The sequence below is a fragment of the Muntiacus reevesi genome, chromosome 1, assembly GCF_963930625.1.
Source record: "Muntiacus reevesi chromosome 1, mMunRee1.1, whole genome shotgun sequence".
Lineage (NCBI taxonomy): Eukaryota > Metazoa > Chordata > Mammalia > Artiodactyla > Cervidae > Muntiacus > Muntiacus reevesi.
The window spans coordinates 178252835-178280767 of record NC_089249.1 but is presented as its reverse complement, the minus strand read 5'-3'; the positions used below and the strand labels follow the sequence as shown (position 1 = coordinate 178280767).

The window sequence follows — 27933 nt, the reverse complement described above, 5'->3', positions numbered from 1 at the left end:
TTACCTTGTAAAGAGCCAATAATGAGAATTACTCACTTAATATCTAAACAATAGTGCTTTATTGGTAAAAGGTTAGTTTCAGTGGATACAAAATTGCTGTGTAAAATAAGTTTTCAAAATACATTTTTATAGGTAAAGTTTTCTCTCTTAGTAACTAAAGAGCAATTATCTATTAGCAAAAGTATTTAGACGGGGCAGAAAAACAAAAGGGAATTTGAAAGTGTAGGTCCACCCACACCCAGGCATCCATGAGGTGGCAGCTGGCCCTATGCAGACTATACTGGGCTTATTACATCTACCACTTACTGCCACCCCGCCCCCCTTAAAAAACAGCTTTTACTAGCATAGTTAATAAATGCCAAAATAACCCAAATAACTGGCCTTGCATGGAAGTACCCCTAAGGTCATGGAACACTTCTTGGTAAAAACTGTACCTAAACCTATAGCTCTTGACCACTCGCAATTAGGCAACAGTGAAAGGGCAGTTGGGAGAACACCAGACGGTCTGCAGTGCACCTGGCGACTGTCACCATCTCCCTTTCCTCTCTGGGTGTCCTCAGCCCTGGAGCTCAGTGCTTCTCCACGTCAGCCCCTCGTGCTTTAGTGGAATGAGAATGCTGAGCCAGCACCCACTCCCTCCAGGCTCCTTCCATTTGTCACTTCTGATGACCGATCAACCGCGGGCACAGGAAACCAGGCGGCACAGTGCTGACCATCAGCCAGCCCACGGAGCAAGTCTGCAAGAGCCGTCACTCTCAAGTCCCCTGTGGACAAGTCTGTGTAACATGTAAGGAAGGAAACCACGGCGGCTAAAAATGGACGGGACAGGTCACACGCTGCTATCTGCCTGAAAACCATTCAGAACGGGGTCAGTCCAAGTGAAGCCAAACCAGGAGAACCGCGCTGGGAACCGTGATGCCCCTGCCGAGGTGCATCTTCCACACCATAGTCACAGAAAACATGCCAAGTGCAGTCTAAAAAGGCAGGCTTCTGCACAGATCAACTGTTAATTTTCCTTAAAAAGTTATGCTATAAATCTAGTTGAGTACAAATAGTTTACTGACTCTCACCACATAGGTGAGAATCTTAGCTGTGACATGGAAACTGCAGCTCATGGGTTTTCGTGGCAAACTCTATAGAACGTGGTTTGTGGCGAGTTCTCTGCATAGCAGTTTAAAAAATGACCTCAGAATTCAAAGACTTGTTAAAAAACTAACCCCTAACAGCCTGTTTGTAAAAAAGCTATTGAAGTATAAACATGTATCTAATTAGGTATCTTTTCATTTGGTAAACAGATAATGTGCAGATGAATTAACAGTATGGAGTTATAGCAGCAAAACTGGTTTTGGATGTTGTGGTCAAATAAAAGCAAGGCAGGGAAGCAGGTGCCATGGCTTGGTGAGAAATGGCCTCATACCCAGGCAGCTCATCTTTCTGTGTTCATCTCTACTGCTCAGGAACATTCTCGGAAATCTGAATGTTCTAGAAGTAAATCACGATTAGTTGGTTAGGCCAGTCAAATCAAATTCCACTATTAACTATATGTGCTGACTGGTCCCTGGGAATCAGTTCTAGCGTCAGTGGTTACTTAAAATGCAAGAAGAAGGAAAATGGACAGTTCACCTCACAAAATATAAAGTATAACATAACAATGAATGCAAATGTTAAGGTACTTCATACAAAATAACACATTGAAAGTTTTTAAAAAATTAAATTCTCAGGCACAGGTACTGTGAAATGTGGACAGGCACCCCTCCAACAGTCTTGAAACACGCAGCTGTGTTACTCATCGGAATATTTATCTTGCAAAGGGATTCCTGGAAAGACAAAACACAACAAACACGTTTACATGGGAGTGATGCCCTGCCCGCTGCTCAGACCACCGCCAGCAGGATTTTTCTGTTAACAAAGGGCAAAGGTTGAGCAGACGGTGGGCCCGAGAACCACAGTGTCTACTAAAAGCAAAACCTCACTTACAAAGTTCTTGGAAACCGGGATGAAAAGTACACAGAAATGTACCGGTTTTATGTACCCAAAGTGGAATTCTCATGATTCCATAAAGCTTCAGAAAGAGAACCAGCAGGATAGAGAACGTGAGCCAACACTGATGGCTCCCTCCCACCCCAGGTGAGCCCTGGCGCTCCGTGGCCCCTCTTCCTCCCACCACTTCCCAGGCAGGCGCAAACCTGCCTGGGCAGCACTGCCCGTGGCGTCAGAAGGCCCGCCAGCTGACAAGGCGTGGCCACAGCGCCAGCGTCCTCACTGCTGAAATGGGACCTTCCCAAGGCTCCAACGTGACGACCAAGGAGAAGCAGATCCCCTGACCCAGGTGGGCCCCCTGGACGCTCCCTCTAAAAGTGAGCGCTCGCACCCTCCTGCCTACTCCTGTCTTTCTGTGCGGCTATTTCACAACTGAAACCTCTCCCAATAAGCCACCAAGGGCAAGGGCTTTATGCGGTGATCAGTGCCCCAACCTGCCCCACCCAGGTCCTTCATCACCTGTGTGTTGTGGAGACTCCCGACAGGGGCTCAACCTCAGGGCCCCTTGCCTTCTCTCTCACTGGTCCAGCAATGTGGCAGCTCAGCCTGCAGTTGCTCACGTCGTCACATCACGTGAGTGACGCCTCTACACTCCCAGGCCCCTAACCACACTGGAGACCCTCTGCCCAAATCCCAGCTTCTCCCTAGACCTGGGCCAGCGGGCACTCTGTCTGGCCCTGGTCAGCTCCTCCAGGGAGCGGGCTGGCCTCCAGGCTGGCCTCCCCCCGATCCCACGTACTCCTCCTCCTTGGGCTCTGACTTTACGTCCACTCCCTCCTCTTGGAGCTAGCTAGTCACTGCCGGGACAGCTCTGAGCGTTCCCTGTGCAAGGGGCTGGGAGAGGACACTGCGGGGAGGTGCACAGCCCGGCCACGCCCCTGGACCCACTGACGACGAGCGGGCAGGGCGGAGCAGTGGCGAGGGCCAGACCAGCAGTCTCCCTCGGGGGGACCCCTCGGCCCGCCTCTGCGTCTGCTCTGCCTGAGCTGTTCCAGTAAGTTCTCGCTGGCTTATTTCTCCACCATCCTACATGCGGTTGAGTTTGCCCCTCACCATGTCTTCTCACAAGACTTTCAGGATCAAGAGATTCCTGGCCAAGAAACAAGAGCAGAGTCGTCCCATTCCTCAATGGATTCGAGTGAAAACTGCTAACAAGATCGGGTACACCTCCGAGAGAAGACCCTGGAGGAGCGCCAAGCCGGGTCTACTAGAACCTCGCACGGGAGCTGGCACACACTGTGCTGTGTCACGTCAGCTGCACACCAACGCCCGGTCCCCGCAGTGAGGACGTCACTGCCATCTCAGCAGTGCACGCGAGACGGACGCCTGGCTCCGGATGCGTCCTGTTTTCTCACTAGCGGTCCATGCGGCTCAGTGAGAAACACGGGAAAGCTTTTATTGCCAAAAATCTCTTTGAAAATAGTTTGAGCTTTAATAAATTTCAAACTGTGTGACCAATAAAAGTTACTTTAATACACAATTTTTCTTCTATTGTTGAGATATTAAAGTCTCTAAAGTAGGAGTCTGGAGAGTTTTCGGGGGTGAATCCACCCCTACCGGGAAGGTGATAGACCCAGCTCCTCGGGGACAGAAGCTCCGCACTCGTTTCAGGCCTTACCCTGTAGGTCTCTTCATCTGTGTACTGTATTTTACCCTTAATAAATGTGATCTAGGAACTCGGAGGTTTTCCTGTAGGGGTATGAGTGGGGTGGGAACCTCTAATCTCTAGCCAGTCTGTCAGAGTGCAGTTGACAACCTCAACTTGTGACTGGCATCTGAAGTGGGGGCAGACTTGTGCCCAGGCTGGGACTGAGCCCCGTGCTGCAGGGTCAGACGTGAGCTCCAGGCAGGTGGGGGATCTGCACAGGTCTGAGAGCAGGAGTGAGGTGTCCCAGGTAGAGGAGACCCAGGAGGGAAGAGCGGCCTTCTTCCCTACACAGGAAGGACCAGCTCAGCTTCCCACTCCAGCTGCTGACCATGCTTCCAGGCTCAGAAAACACGGCTGCCCTTCACTAGAACAGGGGGTGGGGAGCCGCGGTCTCCTGGGAGCCACCCTCCCTCAGGGGCCCGCGGATGCTACCCGGGCCGGGTCGTACCTCACACGTGGTGCCCGTGGACCCCGCTGTCACCATCACCACCCTGCAGCTGCAGCTGCATCTGCGCCTGCATCCGCGCGATCATCTCCTGCATGCGGCGGAGCTGCAGATGCAAGAGGGACGTGTGAGCCCAGGGCCTTCATGGGGCTGTGACTGCAGCCCTGCGAGCGAACACATGGGGCGAGAGGGGCCGGGGCCCAGGGCCTTCACAGGGCCTGGACTGTGCAGACCCGAGAGGGGAGTGTGAGCCCGGGGCCTTCACCGGCCCGTGACTACAGCACCGTGAGCTAACTCCCAGCGATTCTGACCAGCCAGTGAAAGGACCAAGGTCTCAACGGAACACAGAGCACACAATAAGAACAGGCAATTCAAATGAAAAATAAAAGTGACCAAGAAACGGAAGAAACAAGAAAGGAGAAACAGCATGAGAGAGTTTCACCTAGACAGGCGGGAAACAACTGCCGCCCCGCCATGGGGAACACCCCCGAGGGGCCCGAGGCCTGGCCACTCCCGTGGGGACCATCCCGCTGTCCCCTCACAAGCGCCCTGCGCCTCCACACCCGGTCTCCAGGACGGGCAGTCGCCCTGTCACGGGCCCTCAGGGGACTCGGCAGACAGGCTCTGCAGGGAGTGTGCTGCGCTAGAGACCGCGGTCCTCGCCTGCACCCTGCCTCCTAGAGCTTCGTGTCGGTTCGGACTCTGGATTCACTTCTCAGGGCAGCTTTCTTGTCTCATTCCCTGTGTGAGTCACACGTCTTCCTTAAATTTTTCTTAATGACGGTGAGTGACATTTTCAGTCGTTATATTTTCATTGTGTATATGAAAATTGCTGATTTTTAAACCTTATAAAAATCAGTCATGTTACTAAACTCTATTTCCAAGTTTTTCCATTAAATTGCTATAGAAGATTAAAAACGACAATAGTTTTCTACTTACCTCAGCTTCCTTCTCCAGCAGTATCTGGTCTTTATTCATGTCCTCATTTTCTACTTTCCTAAGAGTTGAAAGAAATTACAAGTATAATGTTATGACAAAAATAGGTGGTCATTTCTGATGAGAGATACCCAAAGTAAAATTTCACTTTACAACTTCTCAGAAATACAACTTCTGAGAAAAATCTATTGGAAATCATATAAACTATTTTTCTGACTAACAACATGAATGAATAGGGAAAAAAAAGATCAAAAAGAAAACACAAAATGGAAAATTCAAGACATTTTTCTTATTCTAAGCTGGGGTGGGGGTGGGTGGGTGTAACACTTCCAACTTTAGTCAAAAAATAGCGGATTTTATCTGAAGAGTAGGTTTCTAAGATAAGTTCTGAACAAAGACTACAGCCGTCATACTGTAAAAGGAACATGTACAAGTGTCCAGGCAGAGAAGCGGGCGTGGAGGCCTCTGAGCCCACAGACACAAGTCCGCTGGCCGCTGCACGGCGCACGGCCTGACGGTCCTTGGACAGCATGCTCCTGCTGCCTCTAAATCCCTTCTTAATGTCTGGTCCCCAAATTAAAAACACCTTAATCTCTAAAGTGCACCTCATACGTGGGTACAAAGGACCTTCTATCGAAAAAGGACCCAACACAAGTCTCTGGTCTTACTATCTAGAACTGTTCCTGACAGAAATGATTAGAGACACCTTTCAATAGGCAAAACAAATAGAAAACAAACCCAGCCCCACGAGTGATTAAACTAGCAACAAGTATGTGGTGATAGCTTTAGGCAGGAAACCAAATGGTGATGCTGGCCGTCAGCTGAGCGGGGCGCACAGGGCAGAGGGGACAGCGCGGCTGGGGCAACGACCTGCCGCCTCTCTTGAGCCTCTCAGACCGGAAGTTCTCGTAGTGCAGGTCCTGAGTCACCTCCTGGAGATCCTGCATGTGAGTGCTGCAAGACAAGAGAGGCGCCGGGCTGGGCCACACGCGCCTGCCACCTGCGGGCGACCCCTGGTCATGCACACACGCACACTCCAGGAACGAGACCCCGGGACACCTCCCACAGGAGACCACCGCCCGTGGTCAGAGGGACAGCCACCGAGGCAAGCGCCGCCTCAATCGGAGCACACTCCTCCGAAGGGACTTACACTCCTGACTCCGCAAGCTTAACCTTTATACCAGAGGGAGGCGTCACTGTCACCGCGGAGAAAACCATCAGGGTGTCCGGGCCTGAGGAGTGCAGGCCCCGGAGGGAGAGGCCAGTTTGCGGCAGTCAGAGGCGGGCGGGCCTCCGCACCAGCTGGACCGCCCGCCGCAGGAGTGCAGGGAAACCCGCTCTCCAGGCCAGGCGCCGCCACGGGAAACAGATGGTACTTACATGAGCATCGTCCTCAGCTTCAGAAAGTCGTTGTGCTCCGGGTTCTCCACCTCCACGACACCCCAAGGGTAGAGGCGGCCTCTGACCTTCTTGCCTTTGGCTTCAATCAGCTGATTGGATCCAACCACAGAGAAAGGGATGCTAGCCTAGAAGGAGACACACGGGGTAGACTGGCTCCACACAGGGAACCCCAACGTTCAGTGGAAACACAGGGTCGTGAGCAGAGAACGTGCGCACTGCGCCAACCGCAGGGCTCACTGCAAAACCGAAGGCACACGTTCCACTTGCAAGTGGCAGCTATTTCCCCGGGGGACAGGTGTACGGAACTAAACCTTCAGAAGGTTTCTACGCTTTAGATGACAGCTATGCCAAAATATGCCAAAAGCAAAAGTACTCGTGTAACTGAACCTGCCCGGGCAACCGCAGAGGTCAAGCCCCTAGAAACCGGGCCCTTTGCTAGCTGTCTCCATGTTAAATGCAGTGACTGCAGGAAACGGGGCTTCCCGGGTGGCACTAGAGGTAAAGAATCCACCTGTCAATGCAGGAGACCCAGGTTCAATCTTGCGGTCAGGAACATCCCCTGGAGTAGGAAATGGCAAGCCGCTCCAGTATTCTTGTCTGGGAAATCCCAGGGACAGATGAGCCTGGCAGGCTACAGTCCAAGGGGTCACAAAAGACTTGGACACAACTTAGCGACTAAATAGCAACACCAGGAAAGTAAGAGTGATGGACCCTGTGCATCTGGAAACAAAGTACCTACCTTGAGAAGTCTAGTCTGCTCTTTAAAATCTTCATCTTCATCCGACTCTGCATCAGGTAAGTGATAGATTTTGATGCTATGTTCCTCAATTTCATCCAGAATCTGAAAGGATGACCAAACCAGGAGCAACTGTAGCAAACCGCAGACTGTTTCAGTCAAGTTTAACACATCAGATTAGAAACAAGTCAGAACTATCCAAATGTCAGTAAGAATCCTACTGATGAAAACCATTTTCAAATGATCTTACAAACCGCTGGAAAGGCTGGCCTGCACTCCGAGGGATCCTCTGCCCAGAATAATAACAGGAACGCACCCGCCCTGGCCCTGCCGCGTCTGCAGACTGACGGCCGTCCCCACGCAGCCGCAGACGTGCTGCACGCAAGCAGCCTGGAGAGGGGACCGCCCGGCGGGGCTGGGAGGACACCTGCCAGTGGCCAGAGGGCAACAAGGCATCCAGAAGGGCTGGAAGGCAGGGCCGAGCGTGACGGGCTGACAAGTGGACAGCTCCCAATGTCGGGAAGGGCTCAAGGGGCTCGATTTCATCTAACAGGCAGAGTGCTCAGTGCTCACAGTCTCAACTACCAACCAAGTGGCTGACTTGCCCAGGGGAAAACCCGGGCTGGAGTGGGAGCTGCCATGCATTCACCCGTCCGTCTCCCAGAAACCCAGCCCCCAAGCCCCAGCAGATGCTGGGCACTCCACAGGTCTCGGGCAGGCTGGCCTTCTGCTTACCCTCACGCTAGAATCTGGGCCCTCAACGGAAGAGAACACAGGCCAAGGCAGCAGGAAGCAGCTCTGCTTCAAACCCACTCCCAAACTTGTTCCTCCTTAATGCGACTAAAGGGCCTTGCGTGGTCAAAGACCTCAGATGAGCTCACTGTCCACACTAGGTCAGGATCTAAGGAAAGGCCCTCCCTGCATCCTGGCCTTGGTCTGCTCAGGACTGCTAATTCCCTCCCCGCTGAGATGGAGAAGCGGAGCAGGCAGCAGGAAGCTGCTCTGCCCTCCGCCCCACAAGACAAGGCTGACGCTGTGGATGGGACAGAGCAAAGCTAGTAAGCAGGCCACCCAGAACTGGAAGAGAGGAGTAAGAAAGTGATAAATCAACACTAATCGCGCGGGCTCAGTCTGGGTGACAAGAGCCATTTTGAGAGGGAGGGAGAGGCAGACAGAGGTCTGGGGACAGAGGTTCTCAGACCAGCGAAAGGAGCGTGCGGACAGGCACAGGAGAGAAGCCAGAATAGAGGGGACTGGAAAAGCCCGAGATTACATTTTATTTCAGATGCTGAGATTAAGACCTAAGAGCTCTGTACACATAATCAGAGAGAGATATAAGGCATTCTAACCCTGACAGCTCTCTCCAATGCATGTCTGAAATTTATCTCCTATGAAGGTGAAGTTCCCTCAAGTGTGAGTGACTAAACTATTTCCTGTCAAGGATAAAAATGCCTAAGTTTTCAGGTGCTTTTCCAAGGGCCTGCATATTTTCTAAAAAAGTGGCAGGCATATAAGACAATGAAGGAGAAGGCTGACAGAAGACATCAGGAGAAACACAAAAACACAAAGGTCACATTAGGTGAAATCATTTAGAACACAATAATCAACGTGTAAAAATACAGGAGTATCTATGAGTCAGTAAAAATGCAATCAAGAGCAGCAAGGCTCTAAAACCCGAGAGAACGCACCAATGGACTTCAAGTGCCATAAAGAGACTCAGACCAGCGACTGGGCAAAGGCAAACTGGAACGAGACACCGTCCCCCACATCTCAGAAGATGGCTACCCTAAACACGCAATGGTTCAGAGCCGTCCCGGGTGGAGGGGAGGCCCACACCCAGGCTCCAGAGAGGCAGACGGCTACCAACTCGTCTGAGTGAAACGTAGACTCTTTGAAAAGTACAGTGCACATCGATCTCCTTTCTAAGTTTACACGACCACGAGAACGCAGACGCGTGCTGGTGCCAGCAGCAGCAGCACCAGGGAGGCCTGCGCGGTGACCCCCTCCCGGCCCCGGCCCGCCCCCGGGCAGGCCTGTTCTGTGCCCACGGCTCCCGGCCCTGGCCCCGGCCCGCCCCCCGGAGCCCAGCGCGCACCCTTTTCTTCAGGCGCTCCCGCTCCTTCAGGGTGAGTGTGTCGGCTTTCGCGATGACAGGCACAATGTTCACCTTGTTGTGGATCGCCTTCATGAACGCAACATCCAATGGCTTCAGTCTGAAAGTCATGTTTAAGGGGAGAATTTTTTCTCAGAATCATCTCAAAATTTCCATTCTAAAGTAAAGCACACAGTTCCGGGGGGAAGCGTGTGAGGAGAGCGCCCCGCCCCGGAGGCCCGGCTCCCGGGGCACGCCCGCGCACCCGTGTCCGAAGGGGGAGATGAAGTAGAAGCAGCAGTGCACCCTGTTGTCGAGGATGTGCCGTCTGTTCAGACCGCTCTCGTCGTGCAGGTACCGCTCAAACTGCTCGTCGATGTAGGAGATGATTGTTTTAAAGCTGAAACACAGATGCTAACGATCACGGGATACCAGAGGCAGCACCCCTGACTGCAAAGACAGACAAGCTTTTCCAGCCCCCGCCCCTCGAGCAGATGTGATTTACTGCCTCAGCTGCAGGATGGAAACAAACTGACTCCTGGGTTTGCGACCTGGTGGCCTCTGGAAACTGTGCCAAGAATCATTTCCTCTAAGTACTGAAGGTCGAAAGCCGGGATGCAATAGGTTACAGAGAGCCTGAGCAGACTGACAGGAGACAGATAGGAGCGGGAGGAGTGGGAGCAGGACAGGTGGAGAACAGATGAGCTGGGGAGGTGGCTGCAGGAGGGAGGGAAGAACCCCAGGCGGAGGAGAAAGACAAGGGAAGCCCTCTGCCCCTCCCACACTCCTCGTGAGTGCTGGAAAGCTGCTGCCTTGTGTTAGTGGGATGAGAACCAGGAGAGGCTGTACAGTGAAGGTGGTGCTCTCTCCAAGGGGCACGGCCCAGACGGCCCTCACAGTCCACTTCCTCACTTCCTCACTGTGCAAACATCGCCAACAAGCAGCCAGCTAAGACAAACTTGGTCTGGAGCAACTCTCTTAAAAGAGCTCACCTTCTTGAATATGGAAAGGAGGAAGAACTGCTATGATATCTTGTTCACTAGCCATGGTCCAAATCAAGGTGCTTTATTTATGTTAGCATTTGCTGTTTGGTTGGCTTTATGATATCAGATCTCACTAGAATGCTCTTAAGAGAAAAAAATACTCATTCCGTGTGAAATTCCTCATTAAAAATGCTATAATTACAATGATTTAAATTGTCTTATTGTTCTGTCACACACAGTGACCCCAGACCCAACAACCGTGAGTGAACATGATGTACTGAAACACACGGAGACATGCTTGGCAGGGGCATGGCCTCGTCACTGTGGGCCCTGGGGACGCACCAGTCCCTGCAGTTGATGGCATCCCCGTAGCCCGGGGTGTCCACCACCGTCAGACGCAGCTTCACCCCGCGCTCTTCAATCTCAACAGTCGAAGCCTCAATCTGGACAGTCCTTTCAATTTTCTCTAAAACAGAAGCAATCGTGTTACTTTCTTATTATTAAACAAGTGACTCAGAAGTAGTTATTTCTCTTTAAGGACAGTTCTCAGAAGGTAACATGAAGATTGCATAAAAAGGAACCCAGGGTCAGCAAGAGAAACACTGTAGCTGAGATTAAAGGGCAGTTGTGGAGGTAAAAAAACATCAATATTGAAAATTGCAACTTCTCTTCCTGGGACAGGAAGAACAATGAATGAATCATTAAAGACTGTCCCGGGACTGCAGTCCTGTTGTGGGGGCTTAGGGCCCAGGCTGATGGATTCACAGCCCACTCACTCAGCGGCCTCATGAAGCCCAGCGGTCAGTGCTGGACACACATCCGAGGGACAGGGGTCAGCCGACACCTATGCCCACAGAAACTTTCTCCATATGCAGGTTTCTTCACGAGCAAACATTTTCACTTGATCCTCATTCAACATGTAATATAGGCAGGAACTATTACCCCCTGTAGAGAAGGAAATCAAGCTTGGGGAAGACGGGCCACGGTGCATCCAAGCACGCCAGGTAGAGCAGCCCCGTCCCTACTCGACAGGTGTGCCCTGGGTCCAGAGTCACACAAACAAGGCTAAGGCACAAGATCCTGACCACACCGCGCTGTCTGCTGCGGGGGAACTTCCTACCTGCGGCTCCAGGGATGACTCTCTCTGGGTAGAGGTCGGTCAGGAAGAGGCTGTTGATGAGCGTCGATTTTCCCAGCCCCGATTCACCTTGAAATGAAAAGGAACGTGATGTCATGACGTTACCTGTGCGACATAGTCTGCCTGCTGAGTGCTTACGTGAGGCCTGCCCTGGACTAAGCACCTCACAGACATCCTTCTCTGCATCCCATATGACCACAATGGATTTGGCACAACCGCCCTGGTCCCACTGATTGGGGAACAAGGACTCTGAGGTCAGTAGCCTGCATGCTCAGGCTGCTGTCCAGAGTAAGGCCTTAGTTGGAATCCAGAGAAATCTGGAGAAATCTAAGAAATCATAAGACCATAATTCCATATGTGATGATTTAGTCACTAAGTTGTGTACGACTCCTGTGACCCCCATGGACTGTAGTCTTCAGGCTCCTCTGTTCATCGGATTTTCCAGACAAGAATACTAGAGTGGGTTGCCTTCTGCAGGGGATCTTCCCGACCGAGGAATCAAACCAGTCTCCTGCATTGCAGGCAGACTCTCTATTGACTGAGCTACGAGGGAAAACCAACTCCATCTGACCTCTTGCCAAATACCTGGAATGGACTTGAGGTGGCTCCTTATGTTTTGATAAACAGAATGCACAGTAGATTTTTACGTATGGGCTCTGCTAACCTTTAAACTTCCCACATTTCAGAAAGCTGAACAGACACAACAATGTCAAAGGCACCCAGCTTCCTGAGCTGTGGAGGTGGGGCAGGGACGCAGGGACACCCAAGACTCCTGTCGTGTGACTGGCCGGCCAGCAAGGCGGGAGCAGGCCTCCTCCCCCTTCCTGTTTCACTCACAGCCCCACACCCCCTGCTGGCGGCCACCTGTGGCGGCCACACGCAGGGCAGGCGGCTTTCCGCTCCTCTGCGGGTGTCACATCCCATGGCAGGCAGCACACGTCCCTTCAAGCAGTTAGTGAGTTAGAAACTCCTCTTCAATATTGTAATTAGCCTCCAATTAAAATAAATAAAATTTAAAAAATTAAAAAAAAAATCCTCTTCAACCACTGCCAACTACGTATTCTGAATATTTGAAACTTAACTTCAAAGAAGATGTAAAATACCAAAAAGTGGAAATGTATATTCCAAGGAGGAACACACACACACCATCCCTTTCCTGGAGGCCATCACCCAAGGCTGAGTTGTCTGACTGCCCCTGGGCCCTAAGCTCGAACCCCTCTCTGCAGGTCCTGCACAGTCAGGGAAGGAGCGCACATCTGATTTGAAAATTACCTCTGGGAATATCAAGAACAAAAAACTGAATCTGAAATTGGCAGACACGGAATTTGGACTGTACTTTGACTAGACTGCAGTTTTCACAGATGAGAAGGAACATTAAAGGGGCAAAACCAGAATCACATATGGAACCTTTCCAAACACGAGAGTAAGAATACGACTGAATACATGCTCTCCTGGTAAGCTACCCTTTGAACAGAGTCCAGCGACGCCCGCTCACCACAGGTGCAGGGGCCCTGACCAGTGCGCGCCACGCCCTCTCCGGGCGCCGCATGGGCGCCGCACGGGCGCACACAGCAGCGAGCAGGGGGCCCGAGGCCCTGCCCCCGCGCGGCTCTGCAGCCCAGCAGCGAGGGGACGGACAAACAAAGCCACCCTGTTGCTAACTGGGCGGCGACAGCTCTGAGTAACACAGCGGAAAGGGGACCAGGCAGAGGACAACTGAACCCAGGTGTCTGAGCACACATGGCCGATTCTAGGTGCCGAGCCTCCACTTTAAGGGTGTAAGCGACTACTTCACTGGGAATAGCTTTTGGGTGACATCTACAACCTGCTCATTAACTCAGAGGACGAGGCCACCCTCGGGCTGATCTCTGAGCACACCCAGCCCTGTTCTGTCCCGCGTTCACTAGTATCTCCATCTCTGCTGGGAGTTTCCCTAACAGGTACCTGGAGATGGGCAAACCAGATACACAGAAGAGGTGCGAACCAGCGTAAATCCATCGCCACCCAAACACGCTAACAGAAAGCGCACGGATGCGCCCCGCAGTCTGGCACTCTCGCTCAGTGCACACTCGGCTCCTGAGGTTGGTCACCCACTTCTCTGCACCGTCGAGCAATGCTCCACAAGCGGACACAGCCCGCCTGGTGCTGGGCAGACCCCTGCGCGTGTCCAGAGAAGTGGGCACAACATTCACAGTCTGCGACGTGCCGCCAGTCCTCTTGGGCAGACATCTGGGAGCGGACTGCGGGGTTCCGGGCGAGTGCGCTGCTGTTAACAAAGCCCATGCTCGACCACTGCGCCCGCGGTGAGGCCCGCCCAGCGCGGCACCCATCTGGTGGGTGCAAGGGACCGTCCAGGTGTGGTTTTAGGGGGCGCTTTCCTGACGACCCGAGAGGACGACACCCTCGTGCGTTTGCTGGCCATCTGCTTATCCCCTGTGAAATGTCTGTTCACATCTTTTGACTCTGTAACTGGGTCACTTGGCTTCTTACTGAGCGTGCGGAAGTCTTTTATATTCCAGATAGGAATCCTGGGTCACGGATACTACAAGCGCTTTCTCGGTCTATGGCCCGTTTTCTTATCAGTGCCTTTTGAGGAAAGCAAATCTTGAATGAAGCACAATGTATCATTTCCTTTTGTGATTAGTGTTGCTCATGTCCTAAGCAATCTGCTACTCCAAAGTCATAAACCTTTTTAAAGCTGTTCTCTTCTAGACTTTTATAGCTTTCCAACTAGGTCAACAAGTGGTTTTGAGTGAACAGGTGATGTTCAGTATGAAGTAGAGGTTGGAGTTCATTTTCTCCCAAACAATCATGCAGTTGTTACAGCACTACTTGTGAAAAAGATTAACCTGTGTCCATGCAGAATTACCTTGGCACTTCTGTCCACCACGAGCTGAGCACCTCTACGCCTGCCTTACACACTGTATGGACGCTGCTGGAAATCAGACTGTTTCTGCCATATTCTGGGCCCTCTGCATTTACAACTGCATTTTAGAATCAAATGGTTAATTCCTGTTGTCAAAAGTCGCTGCTATTTTGGCTGGGACTGTACTGACTCTATGGATCAATCTGGGGAGGGTGGACGCCCGCAGACCGCAACACGCCAGGGCAGCGGGTGAGAGCTCACACTTACTCAGCCTTCCCCTGGTTTCTCTCAGCAGTGCTTTCAAATTTTCAGTCTAGGTCTTGCACACATTCTGTTAAATTATCCCTAAGCAGTATGTACCTCATGTTACTGTAAATGGTACTGTCTTTTAAAAAGATTTTATTAGTGCAACTGCCTTTGATATTATATTTATAAGCTTGTATTTAAACTACTTGTTGGTAACATACAGAAATAAAGCTGATTTTTATATTCCCACTGGGAACCTGCAATCTTGCTAAACTATTTTGATCTAGTAGCTATGTAGTTTTCTTATGATTTTAACATACACAAGTAAGTCATTTGTAATTAAGGAGATTTTACGTGTTTCTCTCAGTTTTTTATCGGTAAGAGTACTGCTAACTACAGGTATTTCCCCTTCAGAACCAGTGACTGATTTCTGATGTTAAACCACACATTCCTGTAATAAAACCCCCTCTGTTTAGGATGTACAGGCAGTCTTGCTATATAACATTTGCTTTGAAACTGACAATCTGTTCCAACACAATGGATATATTAGGGAACAACTTCCACATAATACAAACCTCACAATTTCTTACACATGATGAGAAACCAAGTCCACCCAGCGGAACCAGCCAGGGAAGTGCTCCCACAGCACCCAGCTCAGCCGTCCAGCCACAGGCCATGGCCAGCCGCTTCCCGGGTCCTCAGGCAGCACCCCTCCACCACCACAGCAACATGCAAGCTGCACCCGGCCGAGGCCCACTTTCCCAGCGTGGGTTCTGGGGCTCGTCTCAGAGAGTCCACGGGAAAATGAAGGCGGCTTTTACCACTGTTCTCCCGTGTGGTAGAGGAAGGCTCCGAGCGGGTTCGCTTCCCCACGAGCCGCATGGGTGTGCAGCATGACGACTGCTGAAGAACAGGCGTACACCGCATCACACTGGAACTGAGTGCAACAAGCCATTTCATAGCGCAGGACTTGCGACCACCCTACTAAGGTGTCAGGTCTGCACTCGTGAGGAGTCAGTCCACTTCTGCAGTCGTCTGCACAGGGCAGCGCTTGGCCTGACACTCTTATCACCAGAGCGTCTCTGCGCAGCGTTCCGTGTGCCTTAAAAGAATGTCTACCCTGCAGCTGTTCGGCAGTCCTGGCAGCTGCACCACACCGGTCTGATGGTATAATTTAAACATTCTGCGTGACCAACTTTCTATCTGCTTCCTCAGTTACTGTGAGGAGTGTTCGAAACTTGTTCGTACCTCTCTTGCCAGGTCAGGTCCTGCATCAGGCATATTTAAGACGGTGCTGTTCTGAACAGCCCCCTTTCTCGTTAGGATAGGACGTTCCTCATGTCTGGGATTACTCGGGGGCTTAGAGTCTGCTTTGTCTGACGGGAATGAAGACACCTCAGCTTTCTCACGAGCGGGGTGTGCGTGGTAAGGCCTGTTCCTCTGTGTCTCGCTTGTTTCTGCACAGAAAGGGCCTTCCTGGGCCCGTGGGGCCCGCCTCCCACTTGCTGTCCATGGGCCCGGATGCCGCCCTGCTTCTCGTCTCCTCTATGCTTTCATCTTTCTCCACTCTCTTTTGGACTAAAGACTTGTTTACATTCTGTTTTAACAAACCGACTGGCCGCCAGCCAGATCTTCATTTTTCCAGTGGCCACTCTGATGTTCACAGCTTGCAGGGTTAACCCAGCGTCTCCCTTTCGAGCACTTTCTGTCACCTCACCCATCATGGAAGCTCACAGCCGCACACTTTTATCCACCCCCTGCCCACTGTGTGACCCTGCTCATCTGACCCGAGCAGGTCACACACTATCGATTATCTCTGAAAGAAACAGAAAGCAAGAAGCCTTCTACTTACCAACCCCGCCTGCCGTGTCCAGTTCTCCCCTTCCTCCCCCAACCTGAAAACTTCATTTCACCTTTCTTATGGTATAGTCTGATACTCATCAACTCTTTCCACTAATTTACAAGAAAATGTCTTTATCTTCTCTTTCCAACTTCCATTTTTAAGAGTTATTTTTGGTGAACACAGAATTCTTGGCTGTTTTTACTTTAAGAACTTTAAACCATCCTTCTGCAGGGTTTACATTATTCCTGATGAGCCATCAGTGGTCTTTCTTACCTCTGATCCTCTGCATGTACTCTTTTTCTTTTTTCTGGCTACCTCTAAGACTGTCCCATTTATCAGTGGTTTTCACCTTCTGATCCTGGGTCCTGGCGCACTTTCCTATTTATTATGCTTGGTTCTTTGGATGCTTTCCATTACCCCTTTTCTTCTGCAGTGAATTACCTGTTAAGCCCATCAGAAAATTTTTCATCTCAGGTGCTGTATATATTTTTAATCTTTACAAGTTCCCTTTTCTTCTTTTCTGGATCTATTTCTACTGCTTGATTTGTCTCCTGGCTATGGGCTACTTTCTTCTCCCTTCTTTGTAGATCCAACAACTTTTTGCCAGATGCTCAGCATTGTGAGTTATACTGCAGATGTCTAGACATCGATGTCCTTTAATAAGTGATAGGCTTTGTCCTGGCAAGTAGTTAGAGCATTTGTAAATGAACTTGATCCTTCTATGGTTCATTAAGAAGTTCTGATAGGGAGGGTGTAGACCAGCCTCTCCGTGAGGTTACCCCTCCTCCCACTCGAGGGCTCTCCTCGGTGTTACAGGTGTTCTCGCCCCTGGCTGGCTGAACTCCAACGTCTCCCGATACCTTTCCAGTCTTCCAACTCCAGGCAGTCTCCAGTTCAGCTCTGCTCCTTGCTGGTGGCTGTGTTCTGCCAGACTTCCCGGAAGCTCCCCACCCTCTACCTGCACACGGACCATGCAGCCCCAGGGCGAGAGGGAGCCCCAGGGGAGAGGCAGCCCCGGCGCAGAGGGAGGTGGTCTTGTCTCTGGAACTCTGCCTGTGTCTCAGCCCCCGAACTGTGGTCTTCTTCAGCCGAGATCACCTGCTCTGCTAGGCTCACTCCTCCCTGTGGAAGGCAGGTGGCTGGCAGAAAGTTGGGATAACTTTACAGTTCATATAATTTTTTCCTTCTTTCAAGGATCCAAGTCCTGCATCCCTGTTCAAAGTCTTAAAAGGGCTGTTTCATATATCTTGCCCAGCCATCTGGTTATTCGCACCAGGAGGACTGGTCTAGTACAGTCATTTCAGGGTTCAGCAAACTACAGTGCTCTGGCAAATCCAGCCCACTAGCTCGTAAACAAAACGGTTTCACCAAAAGCTGTAAGGCTCACAATGCCTTAAATACTCACTCTCTGACCCTTTGCAGAAAGTCTGTCAACCCCTGAGTTATTCCATCAGGGCCGGAAATACAAGGAACAGCCTGACTTAAATGAAGCAAAGGAACCGTGTCACAGGCTGCACTACATTTCTCTTCCTACTAGATACCTGAGTCTGCACGATCATCATCATCATGTAATTACGCTCCTAAAACGTGTCACTACTCACTTGTCTGAGCCCAGGGTCCCACACTTCTTTTTCCATCTCAGATTTGTGAACTGTTTATCCCAGGAAACAATCGCTTGTCCCATTCATGCATGACCACCCCATCCTTTTCCAGTGGCATCTTAGCATTTGGAGAGAATTCTGCAGTTATCAAGATTGAAATAAAAACTGATACAGTAAAGAGAATTAACTGTTCATCAAGTTAACTTTGTTATGGACATGCTAAAACTCAATATACATGCCATAATCCATGATAAAATGAATTCTGATATAACAGGAAGAAATTTCAGGTAAGCACTCAATTTCAAAGGACTGTAAGTACTCATTTAAAAATATGTGTAGAGTAAGGATTGTCCCTTGTTTAAAATATATCTACCACAAAAAAGCGAGAGTTATTTTTATGAGTATTAAATAAACAAACACACTTCTAGTTAAATATATGTTACTTTTAAGGTACAACAAATTACTGTAAAATTCAGAAGCCTAAACCAACCACCGACACTCATCATCTCATGGACTCTCTGGGTTGGAAGTTCGGGAGTTTCTAAGGTGGGGCCTTCTGGCTTGAGGGTCTCTCTGTGGTCACAGTGATGTCAGCCAGGAGTGGCGGTCACCAGCAGGCCTAACTGGGGCGAGGACGTTTCTGAGATGGGAGCCTCAATGCCTTGCCTGTGGGACTTCTCCACAAGGTACTGACTGTCCCCCCGAGGGACTGCTTCAGAGAAAGCGAGGCACAGGCCAGTCTCTCTAGGTCACGCGTCTTCATGTCTGCAACGTCCCACTGGCTGCCCGGGGAAGCCCTGCTCCATGGGGGAGGGACTAGAAACGCTGTGGACAGCAGGCAGCAAGGATGGGGCGGGGGCACTCCAGAGGCTGTCACAGCGAGCAAACCCTCTCACTGCATACAAACAAGGAAATGATAGAACAACTTTCCTTTTCTACTCCAGGAAAATTCTCTACAGAATTTTCCCCCAAATTCTCCAGGTGTTTCACTCTGTCCACAGAGGAATCCTGTGACACTGGAGGCCACACTGTCACACCCAAGGGGAGGAAAGCGAGGCGTCCACAGATTCAACAACTTGAAGGCACAAGTGAATCTCTTACCGACCACCATCAGCGTGAATTCAAAACCTTTTTTCACTGATTTTCGGTGAACTTGATTGGGAAGATTTGCAAATCCAACATATCCAGGAGTTTCTGGATTTATAAACTGAGTTGGTTGTTGCTAAAAAAAGAACAATTAAACACCTTATTAGTTGCTTTTAAGATATTATTAAACCTGTGACAAACATAGATATCATTAGTTTTCACAAATCAAATAACTATACACATAAATCAATACTTCCAAAAAGTCACTGCTATCAGAAAGCTTAAAACCATTTAAAAAACCAATCCAATATCATTTCATACCTACAGGCCAACCTTAAATAACATTTCTGTTAAGCAATTAAGCAACACACAAAGATACATTAACTCATCTCAGTACAATTTCAATCTTGACGTGAGAAACTGTCTACAGAGTGAAAGGAGAGTCAGTCAAACTTAAAAGTAAGGCCCCACTGACAGTGGTTTCGTCCATCACACTCAGCTAAAGAGCAGCTTCCCAATATAAAGACTCCCAGTGTCAGGAGCGGCGCATCCGAGAGGAGAAGCAGGAAACAGCCCTGTCTCCTGCGGTGGCCAGCTCCCCAGAGCGGAGCCCGGGGGGAGGCAGGCCACCAAGGGGCGCCCTGCTGGGAATCCCACTCGCAAACCGAGAGGACGCCCGACAGCCTGACACGAGGGGACGCCACACAGCGAGGGCGGGACACTGAGGAGTCTAGGCTGCGGCTTACTGAACGTGGCAAGAAATCAAGATACAGCAACAGAGACTCATTAAACGCAAAAGGCAAGATTTAGAATGGTATTTCCTTTGAGATATATTAACATATTCACATGTGCATGCACACAGATATAAAAACAATATTCACAAATGTTACAAGTGGTTATTTTGAATAACGGAATTATGGCTAATTTTTATTTTCTTTTTTGCTTATCAAAGATCCACACTGATGCCTACATAAAAAATGAAAATTATTATGATGTTTCTGTATCACAGTAACAAATACCCAAAGACTTAAAAATAAAAGGCAAAGAGAAACAATAATCTTGCAACTTTAACCACAAATTCTGCTTTCCTCAGCATGTCTTTTAGAATCAACTTCTTTCAGGGCTCTGGGCTAATTTGTAAGAGCTGACATAAGCCAATTTATCAAGTCTGACAACCACATCAATTCCATCATGATAAATTATTACAATTTTAAAATTATTATTTGAATAGTCTGCTAGGTATAACCTAAGGAGGCTAAACAGATCATCATTAATGCTTTTAGAAACAAATTAAAAATCTGAAAAAAGAAACCTCAAACCTTTTAGGATGACAGTTAAACTAGAACTGTCTTAATGAATCAAACATTAGTTATACAATGAATCATATAAATCTTGACTATAAAAGGTTTGAAAACAAAGCAGTTTCTCCTTATACTGTGGATACATGATGAAGTATGATCTCTTACCTTAGACATCTTTAGTAAAGTTTCGTCAATCTGTTAAAAAAAAAAAGTACATTCATACATACACACATATTTAATACAGTATGAACTGATATGCAATTACACATGAGGCGCTAACAGCTTCTGTTTCACTCAGCTTCTCATTACATCAAATACTTTTCCAGAAATGATGAAATTTTCACCTCTCATTATATAAATTAGGTATAAAAAATTAAGCTAACGAAAGTGACCACTTATATGCATGTATACATATATATATCTTCCATGTTCTCAAGAATGCCTTTTTTAGTACTGCTTATACATAAGGCACTACATATGCAGTAGGAGAAAAAGACAAATTCCCACACCCTCTGGAATTGTGTAATTTCTTTTCTCTCTCTGAAAACTTTGCACACGGAGGAGATACCTGTTGGAGCCTATCTGTCTGCTGCCTGCTGGGGAGGGTACCTGAGCTCCGCGGACTAGACTCTGACCCTGGTGCACACAGAGCCAGCAGCTACACTTATAAGTAAAGGAGAAAGGACCGAAGATACCTGAGGGTTTGAACCCTGGGAGACATGGACTGTGTTGGCCAGCCTTGGTAACAAAGTCAGAGATGTGAATGCAGTCCCATTTGATTCCTTCCGGTGCTCAGAAAACTCCTTTCACTTTCCTGCCTCTCCATATTACCCAGATGGATACATTCATGTCTGAATACTGCACAAAGTTTCCGTTTTGAATGGAAATGGTCCCAACCAGCCAGGAAAAAATGGTTAAGTGAGGTTAAGACAGCTAGGATTTGCAACTCTGATTCCGAGGCCATGTCACAGAAGACAAGGGCAGAGCCTCGCTTCTCCCTTCCAGGTGCCCTTGAAAAGCCAACTGGAGGGGAGGAGGAGGATGTAAAGTGCTTCTTCCTAGGGCAGATCATCACTGAGAGTCGGGGGAGTGCTGGGTGAGCCGAGCACATAGGAAGGACCACTGCTGACCAAGGAGACAGGTAAAGCTCCATCCAGGCGGCCCAAAACGCTTCAGCCAGGGCAGCAGAACTAACGCAAACCTACAAGACAGAAGAATGCTGGGCAACCAGAGAAGCAGGTGATGAAGAGCTCCTTGGAAGGGAGAACCAGAAAGGCATCGTCGAAGAGCCTGGGAACAGATCGTGGGTGTGAGGACCCCAGGGTAAGAAGACAGGGGTCCCCCTAAGCATTCCCTCTTTCCCTGCCTCCAGGATGAGCTTAACAGGGAGGAGAACGATCTGAACCAAGAAAACAGCATCACTGTGATGAAGATGCAAGTTGTCGCTGTTCAGTCACTATGTTGTATCCGACTCTTTGCCACCCTATGGACTGTAGCACGCCAAGCTCCTCTGTCTTCCACTATCTCCCGAAGTTTGCTCAACTCCTGTCCATTGAGTCGGGGATGCCATCCAATCATCTCATCCATGCCCACTTCTCGTCCTGCCCTCAATCTCTTCAATCTTTCCCAGTATCAGGGTCTTTTCCACTGAGTCGGCTCCTTGCATCTGGTGGCCAAAGTTTTGGAGCTTCAAATTACAGTATTCCAAATAACACTTTCTGGACCTAAAATCCATGACTTCCAAACTCAAACTATGGTAGCTGAACGGAATGAAAGGTCACAGTAGAGACTTGAAATGTGACATGGAAGACTAAATATAATACACCTTAGAGCACAAGGCAAACGAGAGAGGGAGATCGTGGGTAGAGGACAGCCTCAGAGGAGACAGCGAGGAAATGTACTTGTTAGCAGCAAGACTTCCTCCCGTAACTAAAAGGGACCGACGGAGGAAAAGAAAATAGTAACAGAAGAAAAACCTCCCAAGAAGAGCAAGCCCAGGGTCTACCTGGAGTTGTGTAACACTGGATTGAATTAAGATCTCTTGAATAGAAGGGGCATCCTAGGGGAATACTGTTGATAGTCCAGAATTTTAAATATGAAACTTCTGCAGCAAAACCTCAGAGTTGGGGGCAGGAGTAAGAGCAGAGAGTTAAGATCTTTAAGAGGGAGAAGGGAGCAGTCAGATGGAATTCAGATGGTCCCGGCAGAAGCAGCAGCTGACATCTTGCTTTAGATAATAAAGAGATAAGCATCTGATAATGAAAGAAAAGGGAAGGCAGCCACTAAAAAAAAACTTCCTTCCAAATTAAGAGAAAAATATGGAAGAGCAACTTCATCAAACCGGTAAAAAATATGGAAAAGAAACAGAAAAATTCAAGAGTATCAGTCATCAGTTTAAATGTGAATTCTCTCCTTAAAAGAGGAGACAGGTTGGGGGGGGGGGGTGACACACCAGAAAACCAGGGTACATTACATGGAAGAAACACGCTTCAAAAAAAGGAGCTTAAAAAAAAAAATGTTGAAAACAAAGGAGGAGATATGAAGCTAGTACAAACACAAAGAACAGGGAGAGATACTGTTAGTATTAACCAGGGTGGGATTTAAAGGAAAGTGTGGCATTTATAAAAGGAACAGTTTATAAAAATAAAACATTCATAAACCTGTACCCATGAACACTTACATCAGATAAATACACAGAACAAAGACTAGGGAAAATACTGTGTGAACTTAATGAAAGTACAATTCAGGTGGAAGGCTTTAACAGCTTCTCCCAGAATTGGACAGGCTCTAGTAAAACACAATATGAGCAAGGACAGAGGACTGTTACTTTTAGTCAGTGTTCACAGGTCATACTCGGTTAAAACAAAGAAAAAGGAACTCCTAGTTATTCAGAACATTCCTGGATAGCCCTTGGGTCAAAGAGGGTAACAAAAGCAAAGCCCTAAGTCATCTAGAAAGCCAAGGAAAGAAAATAAATGCAAAAGGAACGGGACACAGCACAGGCTCTCACAGACTCAGACGGGATCCGGGTTTTACGTATTTTCATTACTGAAGAACAGTGAAAATAAAGAACTGGAAAATAACCCAATAGAAGAGTGAACAAATCCAAAGCTTGTTCTCTGCAACAAATTCCTCAAAAGTACCATTAAGGAAAAAAAATATGGAACAGAAGGTATAATCACACTTACAGGGACTATAGGCATGCAGATGGCCACAAACTTGAAAATCCAAAGAAATGCATGATTTCTTAGACACTGTAAATGACCAAAACTGAACCAAGAACTGAAAACCTGACTAGACAAATACCACTGAACAGCAGAATAAAGAATCTACCAATGACAAAGGGACCACAACCGGACAAAATTAGAACTCAATTTCATCCAAACCTGAACAGACAAATGCCTACGTGACCTAAGCCACTACAGAAGAAGAGGAAGCACTCCAATTTATTTTACGAAGACAGCACAACTCCAGTAACAAATCAGATGAAGAAATGGTGAGCAAGTGGGCTGGCTGCCGGTCAATCTCGCTCAAGAATATGAATGCAAAAATCCTCAATGAAATACTTGCTACCAATTATAACCCAGAAATGGACCAACAGCAGCTATCAATGCAAGCTGTTACAACAAATTAGAGAAAACCATACGTGAATATATGCTGAAGACTAAGGTGATAAAATTCAGCAACCAACTCTAATAAAAACACTAAGTGAGAAACCTGCTTAAATACCTTTCAGAAACCAACGGCAAATGTTATTCTCTAAACAATAGATGCTAAATTATTTAAATTACAACCACTAATTGGGAAGGGATGCCCATTACCACCATAGTTATCTTAAAGCACTTATGAAAAAGTCCAAACATAGACAAAAATAGAACAAAACCCCACATAACACCCTCAAATATCCCATCAGCCACTGTTCCCATCCTTGATTATGAATACTAGATAGTTCTAAAAAGTTCTATTCTGTACTAGCGATGAATACCAAGAAATGGAAATGGCAGGGGGGAGGGGAATGCCATTTATAATAGAGTAGAAACAAAACAAATGTAGCAACAAATTTAGAAAGAAAACAGGCCTTGCAAAATTAATTCATTTTTATTTTCCTAAGTTAGTACATAAACGTGGTCTAATCCCAGATGGACTCCCTAATGATGTTTTTTTCCCTTTAATGACTGGATAAAATGACTTTCAAGTTCACCTGAAGAATAAACGCCTGAGGACAGATAGGAAGACCAGCTATCACAGGCATCTGATTCAAGCCAACCCAGAGTGGCAGAGGACTGTTACCCAGTCTCTCTGGAGCTTCCGCACGCCTGTTGTCACTGAACTCGGGGCCCCTGCCTGTGCTCTGACCAACTTCAAGGGAGCACCCTGATAATACCAGGAGCTGGAGCACACGTGAGCCCAGGACTAGGGCTGCCCCACAGGCAAGAAGGGGACCATCACCCCTACCAGTTACGTCCCACTAAGACTCATCTTGATGGACACGCATGGGGAAAACGAGAAGACTACTATCTGGAACAGGATGTGAATTCTTAAAAACACTTGTCTTATTTTTAATTTTACCAAGTTTCTCTTATCACAATGCATTCCTTTCATACAATACTAACGATTTTTCCCCCTGAAATATAATTTGGATGCACCATGATTTCCCAACAGTTTAAGTTATTAACTGATTGCTCTAAGATGAAAGTTGAAAGAAGTTCAACATTCTTCTGTTGAACTTCTTAAGTAGCTGCTTATCAGTGAGAAAGTCTCAATCCAGCAACACAAAAAATGCCAAGCACTGTGTGTTAGTTTAAACCTTGGAAGAAGATCAATCAGATCCCCAAACCTCAGAAATTTGGTCAAAGGAAAACTTTATGCACTCAGGTTGTTCTCATTCTAAATAACAGAAATCGCTTAAAGTTCTCTCCTGGACCCAAGGCTTCCTTCTTCCAGACATCAATAGCATGCCAAAACACAGGAGAAGTCAACTCTTCTAAAGCAAATGGAGACAGAGAACATAGGGCTAAAACTCGATTCCTGGCAACATAAACTTGCTTTGCTTAGCGGCATTTATGTGAATTACTGTACCACTCCAAATCACCCTTCACTGACATGTCATCCTTATAATTCCATACATTATCCTAATGTACAAACGATCCTGCAATGGAGGACCTCAGGGTCTGTAATCCCACATGCAGAGTCTCTGGAACACTTAGCATTTTAGCCTTTGGGTCTGACAGTACACCACAAAAGCTCTTCATAGCACAAGAGCAGCACCCCCCAATCAAATGCCTTTTCTCTAATGACATTATGACTACTAGCACAAAATGAGACAACCAAGACGATAAAAATGGCTTCATCCCAATTCTGCCGCCAAATGACTTCTCACATTCTTTTCTCTCTGGGAAAAAAAAAACAAAAACAAAACCAACTTTTTCTTTTCCAGCAGTTTTTGTCTCTAGAGTTGAGTACAAAAAGGGCCTGAATCACATTTATTAAAGACCACACAGGGAGGTTCGTGCCTATGGGTCCCATCCCCATTTCCGTAGGTCACTGTTAGTTTAGGAACTGTCAGAATGCAAATTGGACAAAAGAATGGAAAAAAATAAATATTAGGATAAAGTTAATGTGGCGGAGATCACTGCCAAGGTTCATTGAGAGTTAGGAGGCTGTGTGATGCAAAAAAAGCCTGAGTGGGAGCTACCAAAACCGGCAAGAAAAGAAACTCAGACTACAAACAGGAGGAGAGGGTCTGCATGACCCCACACCATCGCTATCATATCCCCCCAGGATGGGGGACTCCTTTGGGCCCTGACTTTGTCTGGAGGTGTCGTGACGATTTGAGTCGTTCCAGAGAGCTCCGAAAGTTGGCTGCGTGCGGGTCACCGTGCCAGGCAACGAGTAATGCTGGGCAGGTCCGCGCACCTGCCCCTCGTAGGACAGCGACCACACGGAGCAGCAGAGGCTGACCTCGGGCCAACACCTCCTTCGGGGAAAGTCTAATTTGGGCCGAACCCGGGGCAACAGAGCCAGCACCAGGCAGTGAACGCTGGAGACAAGCGGCCCCAGACACGAGGCAAGTTCTGGACCAGGGCAGACAAGGAAGACCACAGCAGGAACTAACAAGTCAGCGTGGAGGGGCCCGCGGCCACGTCTGGGGGGCGCAAACAAGGTGGGGGAGACGAAAACTTGGCGGAAAGCCAACCAGCGGTCCTCAGGCCTTACGGAGCCACACGTCGGCCCCACCTCGGGCCTGCAGGAGAAGAGACGCCCCCCCCCCCCCCCCCATCCAGCGCTCCCGCCCGCCCCCGGAGTCCGCGCTGCACCGGCCTTCTCCCCCTAGTCCTGTCCACCGCCGAGTGGAGGCGCGGCTGGGGCCCCGCACGGTTCCTGTCGGCCAGGGCGGACGGGAGGGGGAAGCGCCCACGTCGGCCCGACCAGCACTATCCCTTCCGGACCACGTTCGCCGGCAAGCGCCCGGTGCACGGGCCCCACTGCTGACCACGCCCCGCACAACTCCCCCGGGGTTAGCGAGGGCCACTCAGCTTCCCCGCGGACACACCCCGCCGCCTCCGCCCGCGCCAGGGCCCCGGGGACGCGAAGGGCCAGGGACTCGCACCGACTAGGGGAGAGGTGAGCGGGGAGGGCGGGGAGCGGGAGAGGACCGGGGGGTGGGGGGAGACCCAGGGAGATCCAGCGGGGGGAGGCCCAGGGAGATCCGGGGAGCGCGGGTAGCCCGGGGGAAGGCCCGGGGAGGTGGGCGGAGGCCGGGGGTCGAGAGGGCCCAGGAGCCCAGGCCGGCCGCCCCTCCTCCGCCCGCGAGTCTCCCCGAGCGACCACGGCCCGCAGCGGGCGCCGGCCCAGCAGCGTCGGCCCCCAGCTCGCGCCTCCAAGGCGACCAGGCCCCACGGCGACGTACTCACCGCCGACTCGCAGAAGAACTGAGACCGACCGACCGCTCCGCCGACCCGCCCAGCGCCCGCCGCGAGCTCGCGCCCCGCCCCGCCCCGCCGCGCGCGCGGGCGGATTGAGTCATCACGCCGCCCCGCCCCCTTGCCAACGCTTTCCTCCCCGCCCCTCCCCGCCAGCTCCCAAGTGCGCAGGCGCAGCCTCGGCGCCCCCCGTTTCCGCCTTTGCGCAGGCGCCGTGCCCCTCCCACGGCGGTTGGCCATATAGAGGCTGGGGGGTGGGGGGGAGGTCAAGCGTAGCCTCTTCTCCTTTACCAAGATGGCGGCTCGTCCCTGTTTCGCCACAGTTCCTACCTTATGAGCTTGATTTCCTTACGCTGATAAGAGAGGAACAGGTAATGTAACACTTTGCCTTGTGGGTAACTAGAATGAGGGGAAGAGAGCTTCTTTAGATGGAGCTTAATGACCAAGGAAGAGGAGAGAGGCGGACGGGGGCAGGGCCGCTGGCCGTAAGAGTTCGGAACGACCACGGGGAGGGGGGGACCCTTCGCCTCTGAGTCTCTCCTCCAGGAAGATGGCGGCAGCACCGAGCAGGGAATGCCGGAGCTGGGCCGGGGAGGGACGGCGAGCGGCCCGGCGGGGCTGTTCTAGCCCCGGGCCGCCGTCGTCTCG

General features: G+C 49.6%; 3 protein-coding genes across 6 annotated transcripts in view; 2 read left to right on the top strand and 1 right to left on the bottom strand.

The window, feature by feature from the left end:
- Nucleotides 1-36: 36 nt before the first annotated feature.
- Nucleotides 37-27726, bottom strand: SEPTIN2 (septin 2). 2 transcript variants are annotated; one of them, XM_065917213.1, is made up of 13 exons: nucleotides 27616-27726; nucleotides 20528-20557; nucleotides 19077-19197; nucleotides 11402-11488; nucleotides 10624-10747; nucleotides 9564-9698; nucleotides 9302-9419; nucleotides 7210-7311; nucleotides 6450-6595; nucleotides 5940-6023; nucleotides 5073-5130; nucleotides 4137-4239; nucleotides 37-1817 (listed from the first exon to the last, which is right to left on the bottom strand). In XM_065917213.1, exons 2-12 carry the CDS (start codon nucleotides 20534-20536, stop codon nucleotides 4138-4140), a joined length of 1086 nt encoding a protein of 361 aa, XP_065773285.1. In that variant the 5' UTR covers nucleotides 20537-20557; nucleotides 27616-27726; the 3' UTR covers nucleotides 37-1817; nucleotide 4137. The 2 variants fall into 2 exon arrangements, with proteins under 2 accessions (XP_065773285.1, XP_065773284.1); XM_065917212.1 differs by lacking the exon at nucleotides 27616-27726 and adding an exon at nucleotides 27277-27372.
- On the top strand, nucleotides 3072-3574 carry LOC136155467 (large ribosomal subunit protein eL39-like). The gene has a single exon (XM_065917214.1). It carries the CDS (start codon nucleotides 3095-3097, stop codon nucleotides 3323-3325), a length of 231 nt encoding a protein of 76 aa, XP_065773286.1. The 5' UTR covers nucleotides 3072-3094; the 3' UTR covers nucleotides 3326-3574.
- Nucleotides 26968-27933, top strand: part of HDLBP (high density lipoprotein binding protein) — a 56290-nt gene continuing 55324 nt past the window's right edge. The window contains exon 1 of one of the 3 annotated variants that reach the window (XM_065917209.1): nucleotides 26968-26986. The gene's annotated coding sequence lies outside the window, so the exon portion shown is untranslated. Of the gene's footprint in view, nucleotides 26987-27507; nucleotides 27657-27933 lie in introns of those variants that run through there. The other 2 variants (XM_065917206.1, XM_065917208.1) reach the window with 2 other exon arrangements.